The 16,363-nt window shown below is 37.3% G+C and overlaps 1 protein-coding gene across 4 annotated transcripts in view; it reads left to right on the forward strand.

The window, feature by feature from the left end:
• The first annotated feature begins 5,210 nt into the window (after positions 1-5,210).
• Positions 5,211-16,363, forward strand: part of LOC102228858 (MAP/microtubule affinity-regulating kinase 4-like) — a 59,949-nt gene continuing 48,796 nt past the window's right edge. For all 4 annotated transcript variants that reach the window (XM_023350680.1, XM_023350681.1, XM_023350682.1 and 1 more), the window contains exon 1: positions 5,211-5,533. In XM_023350680.1, coding sequence (XP_023206448.1) covers positions 5,486-5,533 — 48 coding nt within the window. In that variant the 5' untranslated portion in view covers positions 5,211-5,485. The remainder of the gene's footprint in view (positions 5,534-16,363) is intronic.

The raw sequence follows: 16,363 nt of genomic DNA on the forward strand, positions 1-16,363 counted from the left end.
GAAATTGTGATATTTTAGAGACTGGAATTAAAATAATTGATATAATTACAAAATAACAGAATCAGGCAAAAGAAAATGTTTCCAAATCAGTTTCTGCCAATAAAAAACACCTGAAACTACAAAACACACATTTTTCCAAAAAGTTACTTAAGTAAATGTAACTAGTTACTACCCGACCAGGTGAGTAAGGTAAGTATGCAACATTAACATTCTGGAAGTCAGAAGTTTGTGTTCATTTATCTTACCAAGTTTTAAACAACCTGGGATGATGTCATGACTTTGTAAGCCTCTGATAGGTTAAAAATAACCATAATCAGTTTATTGGGAACACTTGAGTTGGTGTATTTTAAAGTGAATGTATTAAGCAAAAATTCACACTTTGCAAAAACAGCTAGTTTTAGGGCCAGACTAAAATCTCATTACTTAAGACTGATTTTGTGCAAAAAAATGAAATGAACATGTTTTGTGTAGACCGCAGACCTATCCTAACCTGATAAGGAAGTATATGAGGTTAGCTTTAAGGCTCTCTGCAGATTAAATAAAATCATTTAAATATCTCTGATCGGCCTGAGGATCAGTTCATGTCGACTGGACTTTTCCTTCTGGTTGCTCGATTGCATATAACAGAAGACATCGTCTTTTCCATCAAAATCATTCGTCTAGTGATAATTAAACTATTCAATAGCCTAATAAGTACTGCTTGCAATATTGCATGACTTGGTTTAAAATGTATTTTACAAGCGGCAGTATTGATGCTGAACGATGCGATTCTCGTATTTACCAGCAGAGGGCGATAAGATCTTGGAATAGCTTAGCGCGAGTCAGCCCGTTTCTTTGACGTCGTCATTGACCTTGCAGGAATAGCTTGCCCTCTGTTTCTGTATGGAAATTAACTGTTTTTTTTATGAAATAAAAGAGGCTTGAATTCTTTTCCCTGAGAATAATGAAGGATTGCTGCTCTCTGTTCAGGAGCACACAAACTTCCACCGCTGTTCTATTTTTATTCATTTCCTGTTTTTGCTCATAAAACACAAGCTGTGAACGTGTCACAAGACAAATTGTTACTTTTTATCCGCCTGTTTTCAGTTTGCTGTGCACTTATTTTAAAATCCCTATGAATGACATCAGCAGCTGTCCTGACGGCGAGCTGTAATCCCAGATTACAGGTCAGGGCGTCATCAGAGGGATTGGCAGGAGCAGCGCCCATTATCACCGCTAATGTAGGAGATCAGCAAAGTTGGTAGTCTTGTCTTAGACAAAAACAAAAACAAAAATCAAATAAATAAAAACCCTGGTTGCTATATTGTAGAATGGAACAAAGCTATCAGAGAAGCAATTTAAAAAATGTCAGAAATTCTGAAAAAATAGTTCAAAATTCTGAGATTAAATACGAACTCTGAGAAAAAGAGTCTAAATTTTGACATGGAAGTCAAAATTCTGAGATTAATCAGAATTCTGGGGGGGGGGGGCTGAGTTCTAAGAAAAAGAAAATCCAAATTCTGACATTAAAGTGAAACGTCTGAGATTAAAGTAAAAATAAAAAGTTTTGATATAAAAAGTCAAAATTCTGAGGAGAAAAAAGTGAATTCTGGAATTAAAATCAGATTTCTCATTATTTATTTTTATGGCCCTGATGGTCTTCCATACAGTTTGTAGTCAAGCATCACCCCAGTCACTCCTTCCATTTTAATACTGTTTTGTCATTAGTTTAACATCACTTTTTATTTTCTTGCTACTAAACATGACATATTTTGTTGTTGTTGATGTTTTTGTGTTCGCTCACACATTAACCCTGGATGTAGAGCAACAGAAACGGACCACAGCCTCTCCTCCATCAACACGTATTGACCCGCCGCGCTGTGACGTGTTCAGACTGATCAGCTGATCGATTCTGCAGGGCGCCGCGTCGCTGCGTGTCGCCGCCTCAGTCTGCGGGACTCCCGGGAAGAACCAGGATGAGGCCCTGGATTCGCTCCAGCAGGCTCAGATCAGTCCAGGTAAATGAACACAAGCCTGAACTTTTCCTGTAATTATTTATTTTATCTCAAAATAAATGATTAAATCAGGCATTAAGTCCTGGTTAGAGGTTAGTAGCATGAATGTTATTTATCTTCTTTATTGTTTTAATAAACTACCCTCTTTCCTATTATATAACATGATTTTGACTATTTTTTAAAATAGAAAGTAAAGTTTGAATTAATTGTAAATATTGTAAAATCTGTATAGTAACCAGTTACATTTATTCAATTACATTTACTTTAGTAACTCTTTTGAAAAATACTTTCAGGAGTATTTTCATTACGCTGTACTTTTTTCTTTTACTTCAGTAACTTTATTATGAAGTATTTCTTCTCTTACTTGAGTAAAGTTTCTGGATTTTGCACCTGCTGAATAAAAACAAACATATTTTAACCAGAAATTCACCATAAACAGACACACACCTGCTGTTTCTGTTAAAGTTTGATTCGCTTTTTAATTGAAAGAAACTGATTTGGAAAAAGTAATTTTGCCTGATTTTGTTGTTATTTGTTATTTATATGAATAATTGTCATTTTGATCCTTAAAATACCAGAATTTCCATTTGATTTTATATTTTAGTTTTTTTAATGATTTAATTTTTAAACATGAAATGATTGATAAGTTGAGCTGTTACTCAGTACTTCAGTAGATTTTTACCAAATACTTTTTTACTTAATTTTTGGTTACTCTACCCACCTCTGATTTTTTTTAACTTTTGGCTTAATTTTCTTAATATTTACCTTTGATATTTGCTGGAATTGGTAGCGTTTATGTTTACGGGTATAAACCTGCTGCTGCTGATTCATGTTCATTATAACTGAGCTCTGATGCTTCATGTTTGCCTGTTTTATTCACTGTTTTAGGATCATTATCCTGTCAAAACTCACAAAATATTCCAACCCTTATAGCTTGAATATTATGTTATCTGAAAAACAAAATACAACTGATTAAACCATTTCTGCTGTTTAAACCTGGCAGACATTATAAGATCACTAACTAAATCAACAGCAATGGCAAGAAAATATTTATTTTTGCATAGTTTATTATGTTGTGAGTTTATCTTCTGAGTAAATAATGTGCTCTGAATTAGGCTCCACATTGTGGAAATTGTTTCAAATGTTTAATTTTTACCTCTTTGATCATATCTTTCCCACTTCCCAGTATCAGTTGGCATAAATTACTTCAAAGTGTGTCGGGTGAGCATTTATTATATCGTTTATCATTTATTGGGATACAATTTTTATCATGATAAGAATTTTTTTTATTATTGTTGTCACAATAAATTCCAATTAATGATGTTCAAACCCCCAATACATAAATATTAGATGCTGCTGTTGTGTGTAGTTAAATGATTGAAAACACACTTCTTTATCTGACTAAAGGAGTGTATTGCAAATCAAGAGCAGTATTTGTGTTTGTGGTTCTATTATTGCTCTGTCCTGCAGCCATAGTTACCTCTCAGGTTCACTTTTATTGTTATTATTACAATACTGCAAAATATGGTGATAAAACTTTAATTCCCGACCTAAAACTTGCTTGTATTTACGATATGCATAATCAGTTAAGGAGGTACCGATGTGAAAAGCTGGGCCAATACCGATATCCGATTTTACAATACCGATATCTGATATTAACATTGCATAGCTAATAGCCAATATTTACCAATCATCAGCATAGAAATGCAAAATGGCCTCCTACTGCCCCGCTACCTTTTCCTCCATTTTTATTCACTGAATTTTATTTTGGAGAGATGTAGCTCCAAATTATTAATAATTTGCTTCTTCTTTTGTAGCACATCCCAAATGTTCTAACGTAAAATTAGCTTAGCGAGCTAAGACGGTTTCCACTGTCTATTAATGCATATCAAGGCATATTTGATGTTTGAACAACTAAAATAAGTATTTTTTAGAGGGAGTCTAAGGTATTCATAAATTTTATCTTTTCACAGTAAGTTATGGCCCCAATTTAGCTCCATATTTCTTCGCTATTTATTTATTTGTACTTTTTAAAATTAATTTTGGTCTTTAAAATACTAGAATACTAAATATTCAGGTTACCTTAAGTTACTAGTAAAATGGTCACTTTGTTTCTTCTTTCATCGGTAGTTTCCAGATGACTTGTTCCAGAGTCGGAATTAAACAACACGTATGTTTAAAATGGAGGACAGCATAAATAAGATGCTAATACGATCAGGATGGGCATGTGTGTATGTTTGGATAAAACTGTTATTGGTAAATAAATAAAAAGTTTTTTAAAAATGGCAGATCACTGTTGTCTTGCAAATGTGGTGATGTAGTTACAGCTGCTAATGTGTTAGCATACACCTCAGAAAGTACATAGCTATGGCCTTGACTCTACATGCTAGTTTTTAAATTTATTTTTTAACATGTTCCGTTAATGTTTGGGTCAGTAAGACAAATTATCTTCCCACAATCGAGTTGTGACTTTCAGAATAAATCTAACGCAGCATTGCCGTTGCTATTTCCGTCTTTGAACTCGGAAAATCGGACGTCCGAGCATAAAGGAAACGCAGCATCAGCCTTGAACGTGGTTTTTCTGATTTTCTTGCGCAACACCTGAAGGCAGCAGCCCAGCCTGTTCTTGCTGACGTCCCTCCCTCCCTTATTGTCACCGAGGCTGAACGCAGCGAGGTTCCGTTTTCTCTCCTCCTTTTTTAAAATAAAAAAAATCTTCTAACCTCTGAGAAACACAAATTATTTCGTTTTTGGCACGCAGAGAACCGGTTCCGGTGAGTTTCCTTCCCACCGCGACAATGAGAGGAGCTAAAGGGCGGACTGGACCGAGGAGAAGAGCCGGGGGGACGGACTGACTCAGAGGCGGCCGCTTTCCTTTCACACACCCGCAGTTGGTCATTGATTTACATCCCGAGGCCGAGGCTTTCCACCGGCGTCCACAAACGCATCCTCAGCCGGTTCTGGTTCTCTTTAATTGATCGGATCCGTGATTTTTGCCACGTTAGCCGGCTAACAGGAGGCATAAACTCCCGGGTTCCCCCCAGAATCAGCCCCCGGTTCCTCCTGGATGTTGTGCTCGTTTTCGTCACCCCGGGATGATGCAGCTGAATGGAAACCGATGATCTGGGTTTGTTTTAAAGGTCCGGCCCGGTTCTAGGGAGATGATCCGGTAGAGGTTGTGAGGTGGGGGTTTAGGGTGGGGGGTGGGTGGGTGAGCTAATCTAGAGGAGGGGTATTTCTGCTGGAGACATCATGAGGTGAAGGTTACCGGGTTGTTTTTAACGGATCACCTTAATCTGGATCACCGTCTGGGTGACCTGTGCTGCCTTCACGGACTGTAAGAAATGAGGATTGTAAAGACTTTCTCCTCCTTCTCCTAAACCTGGATTTTTTTTTTTTGGTTTCGTTTGGAACAAAGTGTGAATAAAAGGAAAAACTGATTTCCCAGTTATTTTTATTTATTGCCTGGAGGACTCGCTCAGGGAAGAACAATGTCTTTACGGACGGCACTGCCTGGGAACGAGCGGAACCAGGACCATGTAAGTAAATTTAAAAACAGTCTGAGTATGATTACCACTAAGTACGGGCTGGTATCACCACCCCATGCAACGGTAAAAGTCTAAACAGTTCATGTCCAGCATGTGTGGGATCTGCAGAGAGGCTAAAAGTCTAAATTGTTCATGTCCAGCATGTGTGGGATCTGCAGAGATGTTAGCTTCCATTTTTCTGACCACAGCCCTGAATGGCCATTTTGATCATATCTGGAGACCTAATTGTTTGTTACTTAGTTTTATTCATTTAAAATTTTCTGCTAATGAAAAATTCAGCTTCTCTGAAATTATACTTCATGAGACAAATAGAGCAGTTTTTTTTTACAGTCTGTGGGCCAAAATCATCAATTCAAAAATACTCGCAGGCCAAAAAATATTATTTTTAAAACCTAAAGTGACCAAAAATGTATTTTTACTTTTTTCCATTGTAATTTTACCTAATCAACAATAAACAAAGCATTAACTAATTTAAACAGATATTTTTGTAGGAATGAGACCATAGATTCAAAACCTCAAATGGTTTTTGCATGTTTTCCTTGTTAATTGAGAGGCAACCAGTTTGCTTATTATTTAGAAAAAGTATTTAGTCTATTCTCAGCGATAGAAACAGGATCTAGGTCAGTCTTCATTTGAAAACACTTGCTGTGTTTAGCCAAGTTCTAATACTGAAATAAAAGCAGACTTGGATGTAACGTCTTTAGAGAATAAGTCAACAAGTAGATTTGTTCCTATATGATCATTTTGTGTTGCATTTAACATTTTGTTCAGTAGATTTTATTAAAATTTTTTACGTTTGTCTTAATTTATTTAATTTATTCTTGAGTTGTGGTCCGGTGTCCACACAAAATCAGTCCGGGGGCCACTAATGGCCCCCGGCCCTCGCTTTGAACACCTTTGGTCTAGCTAAATAAAACTCTTTCAGAGTAGCAAATGTTGCATCTACTGTAGGTCATTTGTTGTCATTTCATTTCTATTTTTAAAAACGTAACACTTTTGCAAGCAATCTAGAGATATTAATGGAAAGTTTAGTGGAAGGATAAAGTGTGGTTAAGAAAAAAAAAGGTTGAGAGGATTATGAAGCAAAGTAAATTCAGGTGGCTGGATTGAAGGCAGCTATCAAAGCAATCTCGGCTTCCTGATCCTCATCGTATCCAAAACCCGATCTCCTCCATTTCACGCCGCATTGATTCAGTAATTCATGCAAAAGGAGCCCCAACCAAGTATTGAGCGCATAGAAATGAAATACTTTACAAAATCCTGGTCTCTGTTTAAAAGTATACATTTTTTATTGTACAGAATAAATTTATTACCTGAATTACTGCAATAAAAGTAATTTTTTAAATGTATTGTGAAGCACCTATAGCTGATATATTATTAAAATAACATTTAAACGGCAGGTAGCTTGTGTGTTGCCATTTAAATCGTTGCTCATTTTCAACTTTATTGAGTTATTTTTTAAAAATAGTCTTCTTCTTTTAATACTTTGAGTAAATGTCAATGTATTAGCTTGTAATTGTGCTTTTATTCAGCCAAAAATTAATGTTATTTATTGTAGAACATTTTTCCCCATTGAAAATCATTGCAGACAATATTAAACATTGAAACAAAAATATTTTTTTTATATTGCTTTACTGCTGAAATGACCTTTTTTTATTTTTGATTAAATATGTCTAAGCATAAAATCTGTTGATTTTTGGTTGAAAGCATAAACTAGGAAACTTTCTGGTTGATTAAAAAGAATAAATAAACTTATGTTCAGGTAAAATTAAACACAACGTTTTACTTTATTTTTGGAAATTCTCATCATTGCAATTGGGTAGTTACATACCAACTTCTGTATGGGTATTTTTGTAAAAATAAATAAATTTTACAATAGAAAGAAACAAATTTGAGTGACCTTTATGGCGCTAATAGTGAGCTAGCATGTACATTTGATGTTTCTAACAACAAAGATTGTGTTTGGATGGTCAGTGGGCCCCTTTAGGAGCCCTCTGGATGCGGCCCTGTCATCCATTGAGCTCAGAAACGGGTCTTTGTGATGCTCCTGAAGAATCCGTCTGCCGTGTGTAAAGAGCAGCTGCTAATCTCCGGCTCATTAAGGACGGTTTGATTTGAGCAGAGGCGAGGCGTGAACTGATCCCTAAACGGGATAACAGAGTGCCCGCCAAAGTAAAACGCATGATTTAATCATCAATTTGTTTAAAAAAAACAACAACCCAGAAACATTGCAGACTTTTTACCTCCTCTCTCAGCTGATCAATAATTAATCCATTTGATGCGAGCCCACCCAGCTCCTCCCCACCCATCGTGTTGAACCTGCAGCTCTGCTAAATCTGCTTCGTCAGGCTAGCGCGCTGCGTCCTCCTCTGCCTCTGAGCGCGCTGCGTTTGGATTTGAACGCGTCTGTACTGGGTCTGCAAGCAAGACGACGCCAACTGTGATCAGAAAGTAGAAATTAGCATTACCCTAAAACACCAGAGAGGCTCCGATTAGACAAGCAAGAGGTCACAACAAGCATTGCAGATATTAAAAGAACAGATTAAAAACAACAAATCTGTCTGTTGTCGAGCTCATGTGTCTGTTCATTGAACAATTTAGCAGCAAAAATGTTTATTTAAGTGAAACTGTTGCTCATTTTGAGGAGCTGGAGTCTGTTGAAAGCATCCCCCGCCTCCAGCTCAGGGACACTCCGACCTAAAATAGTTTGAGTTTGAATTTTTAACAAAAGGCCTTCTTCCTGCTGGATCCCAGGCCTGCAGCCGGCAGAGTACAGGACGCTTCCTCTCCTATTTGTAAAGGATATTCTGGGCGTATGTCATCACCATTTTTAATTACTTTAAATTTTGGTTTATTCAAGTTTGTTTTCCATTTAATAGAAGTTGGGGAAACTACAAAAGAAGGAGCTGCATTTCCCAGTCAGTCAAACTCCGTCCGGGTTTTTATTGTCTTCAGCCCACACCAGACTCCATTAACGCTCAGATATGAAGCAGATGAAGAGACGTATTTTAATTCTTACACGGACCTGTTGCATCTGGATTGAACCTTTGCTGTTAAACCACACCCAAGCTGATAGTAACCAGAAGTAACTTTACATAATTTTTTCTATCTGTAAAGTTGGAAGCGAATCGTTTTTGCTTCCTTTTGTTGAAGGTTTTCACTCAGTTTTTGCTCAAGAATGCAGAAAATGAGGATTTTAACCGGTAAGATAGGCAGTTTTTTTTCTGTGTTACGTCACCATGGCAACAAGGGGCTGGTCCTCGTTAATCCATTTGATCGGTACGTTTACTGATGTCTGCCTTTTTTTGAACAGAAGGCCTCAGGGTTGGCCGTTTTTCAGCTGATTCATCAGAATCAGGCCTACAGGGAGACATGGAGGCTGACGGAGAAAAACAGTCCTGCTCAATAAGCATTTAACACGACGCACTGATAAAAATACATTTCTGCCTCGTTAAGCTAACTAAACATAGCGTTTCGATTAGATTAGGTTCTTAAGAGCTGTAGAGTTAGGAAAGCGGGAAGTACACACCGTGTCAGTTTTAGACTTAGTACTAAAATTATTTAAATTTAAGTTGTTTGAAAACACACAACAGAAACGCAACAAAGGTGAAGACAAAATGGAAATTAAACTGAGTTAAAACTACGTACACCCTTCCTGCTTCCAAATCCTGATTAGAGCTGGAATGATTAATCATGATTAATCAATTATTGAAACTAATTCAGTAATCAATTAGTCACCAACCTTCGTATATTTCAGTACTTGATTCATCATGATTAATCGTTTCAGTCCTGCTTGGGTACGGTGGAGAATCTGTGATGCTGTGGGCCCATTTCTCTTCTTTAGACCAAGAAAGTGGCCTATTTGGAAAAGGTTGAATGAGAATACTGGATCAGGTGTTAGGCTCACCAAACGTCCTGTTAAACACGGCAGTGGAAGCGTGATGCTTGGGGCCTGTTTTGCAGGTGAGCATCGGTGGGGCACCATGTGGGAAACACTTCAAGTTATTGCTTCTAAATATTTTTTCCTTCCACACAGTTTTCCCTATCTGGCTTCATGTGTGTTTATGTAAATAATGACTGAATATTTGCGTTTTTGTACCTGGAAGTGAAGGATTTTGCGGTTCCCGTGGCTGAATGAGTTGGAGCTAGCGCTCGTCTTCAGTCAGAGGTATTTTTGCAAACGTTGTTGCCTGCGTTCAGTTATGACTCAGTCACATTTCTCATGAAATAGCAGCTAGCTCTTTCACAACAACCCACACAGTCTGAATGCTTGTTCTGTCTGTAGCTTAATCTTAAAACCCTTCATTGCTTAGTCTGGCCAATCCTGGAGTTAACGGTGTCGTCTCTGGATCGTGAGACTAAATGTTGTACGTTATGATGCACCATATTTACACATTGTTGGATTCTCCACCGCAGTCATTGGATCTGGCTCAGTCTGACTGCTGGAGATTAAGAAGCACTGATGTCAAAATTTACATCGGTTTCCGATATTGATAGTGATATTATGGCTGGTAACTGATATTTACCGATCATCTGCACGTCTCCAAACAAATGACCAATCTCCTCCCAAATCACGAAACCAAGAAAAGAATGAAACAATTATTTTAATATCGGCCCAGTTTTACTTTTGAAACCGATACAGATGTATTAAAAATGCTCAATTTTGGTATGATTGGTTCAGAATCTATCCATAACTTGATATCAGATTCAGATAATTTCTCTTTTGTTTGTTATGCTTGCTGGTTGTTAGCTGTTGTAGTGACTGATTTAAAAATATCAACCTGAAATATTTACTGCCTCCAAAATAAATTCAATTTTAATTTAGTCTTTATCATTATTATGACTGAAAAAGTTTTTCTAAACCAATCAATATTAGATTGGTTGGAATTAAGATTGGACCGATAAGAAACTTTGGGCCGATATTGATATCTGATATTAATATTGCTGTTAAGGCTGATAACCATTAATTGACCAATGGAAATTGCTTCATTATGACTTGAGAATAAAGCAAAAGATGAGTTTTATTCAAACAAAGTGACTGGATATCAGAGCTAAAATTCAAACACCGAATTTTAAACCCTAATGTTTTGTTATGGTGGAGAATTTGGGTTGTTTTTTCACTTGTAGCTAAATAAAAGATGATTTCTTTCCTCTAAAACCAGAAACCGGATGCAGGACTAATGGCATGGCCGCATATGGGTTATATTGGAGTTTTAAAGATGGCTTGCTTTGTTTGCTCTGGTTTTGAGCAGGAGTGAAAGTTTGAATATCAACTTTGTAATCAGAAAATTTAAATCGCTAAAATTTAGCGATATTGGCTAAATCATTAGCCAGTATGTTGACAATCTGATATTTGGAAAAATTCTTAACAGATTAAAAGCTTTAATTGCCGTTAATCTGTGCCATTTTAGTTAGATTTTTAAAATAATTTCTTGAGAGAGGAAATAAGATAAATCTTTGATACTTGTAGTTTCATTTGTTGACTTTCTAAATCTTGTTGGCTTTTATTTGTCTTGTTTAATAAATGTCGTATTTTATCTTGCTGTGCGTCGCTGAGGGTGGTTTTCTGTGAGTTTTCACCATTTTATTTCTAGTTTTGTTGTTTGCAACCTCAGTTAAAAACCTGCATTTGTGTAAAGGCATCAACATCTTTTTCTGTTTATTTTATTTAGCTTTGAAAATATGCGTTTTTTATTTTCTTGCTTTGTGTTTTTACTACTTTCAGGAATCCGGTTTTTGTTCATGCATGACTTTCTTTTAGTGGTTGCACTGATGATGCGCCTACATTTTTAAGTCGTTCTTTAACGACTCTTAAAATAAATCTGTATAAAAATGCTGTTTTCTGACTTCGCCCAAGCCTGAGCTGCTCCTTTCGGCAACAACAAACTGATTTATGGGTTTCATCTCCATCCTGGATCCAGACCGCGACCTTTAGTCATGTTCTGCTGCCGCTTTCAGAGCCAGCAGCTCACACTGCGGCGCTTTCTCCCCTCTCAGGGCCGTGCTGGAATCGATTTCTCTGTGTGTGTTGGTAGATATGATGAAGAGTTGCTGTTACTTCTATAAAAACAGGGATCACAAATGGGGGTCCTGTTGCGTGACCGCGGTCCAGCCAGCTGATGTTGGCTCTCGGCTGAAAACTAGCTGGACTGTCACGGCGCTAATGTTTATGGGGGCGTCTGAAGGTCTAAAGCTACGGGATTCTCCAGCAGAAAGCTTTATTGCACGTTTGGATTTATAAGTTCTTGCTTTCTAACAATAAACACAGCGTGGTGCAACTGTTCTCTACATTTTTAACTAGATAGGTATTTCATGTTTTTATTATTATTCAGCAGAAGTAAAACAAAAAATTTATCAAAAGCCTGCCTATCTTTAGGCATCTGCCATACTCGAATGAAATGTTTTCCCGTCTTTCCGACTTTGAAGAATCTGTCGGACCATATTTATGTCCCGGGAAATTAGATGTTTACAAGAGGCTGGAAAGTAGAAGATGAAATGCTTTGATTGTATTTATTTTAATGCTAAGAGTCTCGGAATAAGTATTTTTTTTAGAGTTAGCACTAGAATGTCAACATGAAAGTTGCAACAAACATGTTTGCTGTTGCAGAGCTTTGGGAACAGACGTACTGTTTTGCCCGGGGCTCGTCATGAGGCTGTGTGTGTGTGTGTGTGTGTGTGTGTGTGTGTGTGTGTGTGTGTGTGTGTGAGACAGAATAAAAAGGAAGTCATATAGTGGGTGTGGGTGATTGCTTGTGAGCACATGTACAGCTGTGAGCTCTCTGAAAAAGACCAACATGTCCGCTTGGAGGCCTTTTGTTGTTCCCTAGACTACCGTAGGATCGGTGAACTCGTTGTCCCGACGCGTCGGCCAGCCGAGCGCGCCGTCCGTTTCACCTAGAAACGCACCAGACAGTCATGAGCAGCTCCAGGCTCTGCTGAGGCCATCTCAGCCGTGCATGATTGGTATAAAATGAGGCAGGCTGCTATTAGGTAACCTATATTTGTCACAACGCCTTGCTGATGTGCTGCACCATATCTGAAATGGTTTGTGTGCAACTGGAGCTCAAAGGTCAGGGAAGTGGGACAGTGGTCTCTGTGTTGGACAGGCCGGCCAGAGTGCCTATGAGCAAGTCACGTAGCCTCCAGCTGATATATTTACTCTGATTAGTGGGTTGCAGTTGTAAACTGCGGTAGCTGATTCAGCTGGGAAAGTATGAAACGGTGAGCAAAGAGCTGAGCAGCATTAGAGAAAGGGCTTAAGAGCTTACCGGACCTTTCTGTAGCCGGGCTTTTGAAGAACGTTTCAGAGACACGTTTTACAGGAATATTCACGATTTACTTTCCTCCCTCAGATTTATATTACTGCTAAAAGCTGCGTGTCACATTCAGTCTGTTGTTCTGCATCACATTTTTAGAGATGGTTTCACTTGTTGTGTCACTTTGGTATCGTCTTCCTGAAGGAGAAGACGAACAGAAACTGCTTACAGACGTTTTTTTTATGTCACCGTGCAGCTAAAAACCTTTTCTGGGGTTGTGATGCATAAATATATCAGTCAGAAAAGAAAAATGGCCAATTTTCTGATCAATTGCAGGTCTGATCCTGAACATCTGATTTGTTTCCTGTTAATTGAATGCATCGGAACTAAGCAATGACATTTCTCACAGTCTGTGAATGCATCAGTTGAGTTTGGGAAAGATCAGATAGAGGTTAGAGCTGGCTCCGGGTTTGTTTCCTTTGAAAAAATAAAAAAATTAGAGATGCACGATATATCAGCATTTACATTGGTATCGGTCAATTTTTAACATATCGGTATTGGTTCAATAAGTAAAGCCAATATTAACAACTAATGTTAATTTCCATCTTGTTGCTGCTTTTATTTATGAGTGGGAAAGGAGAGGAAATGTTTGGTCATGTGATAGTGATGCAGCAAAGGATTGTGGGGAATTTAACTGAATCACGGAGCTGTGTCAGCGGTGTGCTTGTTTTTATTACCTGGTTATTGGCCAAAACAGCAATATCCATCCATTGGTCCATCGTGTCCAGCGGCCATTGGGCAGTTGGTGCAGCTCACTCTGGACAGACCCCCAGTTTATCATAACGAGCAATATTAATATTGGTTATCAATATTGGCCAAATTGTTGCGTCAAATATCTATGGTGGTGAAGCATTTTCTTGACAATTTATTGTTGTTTATGTTTCTTAAGTGTCAAATTTAGAAAATAAAATCATTATCTAGGAGCTTTTTATTTTGCTTTCTTATTTAGGTTTTCTGACATGTTGAAATTTTAAACAGAAAATGTCACAAGCAGCACAGGCGATCTTTTTATAATTGTGCTTTTGATATTTTATTTCATCGTAAACAGGAGCTAAAATCTGCAGCAACGTTTACTCAAAAGCAGATAAAGTTTCACCCAAATCTGCATTTCACTGATTTATTAAACTTGGCTAAGTACAGGAAACTTTTAAAGAATGAATAAACAATATATCCATCTTTGCTGCTCAGAATAGACAAGACAATAAAAATCAGTTGCAAGCACTTTTAACTCAATGCAGCAAGAAGTTTCGACGCTGTTGCTTTAACTGGAGGGTGAAACTGGCCGCATCTTTGATGTGAAATTTCCGGTGGATGGCACCATGTGGCTCCTGAAACAGTAAACAAAAAAAGGTATGAAAAAGTAAAAAAAATTAGAAATAAAACCTTATTTTGAAGACAAAGTTCAGTTATTCCTCAGTCTTCCAAGAGATATTTTCATGTTCCACTTCATGATGTTACTTAAAAATTTATAAGTTACAAGCTGGAATCCTGTATTAGCATTTTCCACTTACGATATGCTTGCTGAAGACTTTGTAGGTTACAAGTTGGAACCCTGTACAATTCAAAAGCAAATTGTTTGAACAAATTCAGGCCAAATTGTGAGTTTTTTTCCTACTTTCCTACTCGCCGTTTGGTCATTTTATCTCAGAAATATTTGACGGCTGTTGCGCAGGTGGCGACCAACCTGCTGGATGAAGAACGAACACCATTCACATAACACACGGTGTTACTGCCATGCAGACACACACACAGCTCCCTGCAGACACACCTATTGTCAGAAGCTCCTCGCGACAAAAAGAGCCAGCAGAAAAGACACTGTGATGGTTATAGTTGATGCACACAGTCAGTCTGTTGTGCTCATTGTGCGAAGGGCCTCGGCTCCTCAGGTGTACGGTTTCCCCTCAGGCCCAAGCTGCTGCAGTTTAACCTACTCACGTATCCAGTGTCCTAAACGGGCTTAAATCTGTAGAATCTCCTGACTTTTAGAGACTAATGAGATTTTTCTGCTCCAACTGCTGAGAAACTTCAGTTGCCTCATAATTAATGTGAATAATCTTGATAATTTCTGCATATTGCAAACTTTGGGCTCACATAAAGGCAGTTTTGGGTGATTTTTGAATGTTTAATCAACTACAGGTTGTGATTTGAGGCTTACACTGCAAAAACACAAAATTTTACCAAGTATTTTTGATCTAGTTTCTAATGCAGGTGTTATAGCGCACTTGAAAAAAGGCAAAATAAACTGACAAGTAACTTTTCAGCAAACTATAGGAACTTATTTTGAGTTAATGATATTAGTTTGAAAACATTTTTCAAATCGAGTCTATTTTGTTTGTGTCTTAAGGTATTTCATTGTGTCTGTTTTGTAACGACGATTTTGTTGTAATGTTTGTGGTTTGGACCCCAGGAACCAACTACAAACATGTGGTAGAGACTAATTGGGATCCTTCAATAAATAAACAAACTAATTAATTTATGAAAAAGTTAAAACAAGCTCATATATTTCAGCAAAGTTACCTGTAAGTTAGTTTTGTCTTCAAGTGTACTAAGATATTTACACTGGAAACCAAAACACTTGTTAAGGTGTGATAGCTGACTGAAGCATTATTAGGAAGTGACGATGGTTTATCTGCTTGCTCTTCGCATTACTTCCTTATCTTTGAGGTTTCTGTAGCTTCCTTGAGCAAACAGTAAAGAAATGCTTCCTGTCAGAGACCGAACTTTAAGATTATTTAACAAAATTACTTAAATGTGTTTCTTTTCATGCTTCCTCAGCATTTATAACTGCTGTGCAAACATGGAAGTGTTTTTGTTTTGGAGGTTTCAGTGATTCCTAAAGATAAACGATCTGATTCAGCCTGGCAGAAGTTTTCACACCCCTCCAGCTATTTCTCGCTCTGTTACTACAATCCTCAATTATTGTATTTGGGATTTTATGTGACAGAGCAGATTAAATTGGTGCACAATTGGGAAATGGAAGGAAATATAAAGGATGTTTATCCAAGTTCTGCATGGAGAGAAATCTGGAAAGTGTGGCATGCATTTATATTCACTCAAGTCAAACCTTAATCAGATGTTCTGCCTTTTCTGTTTTGCAACATCTCTATATATTTTTGTACAGTTTAGTGCTGCAACTAACAATTCTGACTATTAATCAGAAGAAACAATTGGCACATTCTGCAGATTTTTCATTTAACCACCTAAGCTTTTTTTAAATACAATATTCAAAATACATTAATAAAGACAAGTAAACCAACAATTCAATTCATTTTTTCAAGAAGAAAATAAACATTTTATTAACACTCTTTTAGTGAATTTGAACCAGGTTCAGCTAAAACTATTCCCATTGAGGAGTTCTAGATGAAACGTATTTACAGATAAAATAAATATGTTTTTATTGTAAATGCAACCTGTATATACTTTTTCTTTTCTACAGTTTTGGCCTAATTTCAGTTCTGGATATGTTGTTTTTGTTCAGCAAATGTCCTTTTCCAAGTCTGTTTAT

The sequence above is a fragment of the Xiphophorus maculatus genome, chromosome 18 (genome assembly GCF_002775205.1).
Source record: "Xiphophorus maculatus strain JP 163 A chromosome 18, X_maculatus-5.0-male, whole genome shotgun sequence".
Taxonomy (NCBI): Eukaryota; Metazoa; Chordata; class Actinopteri; order Cyprinodontiformes; family Poeciliidae; genus Xiphophorus; species Xiphophorus maculatus.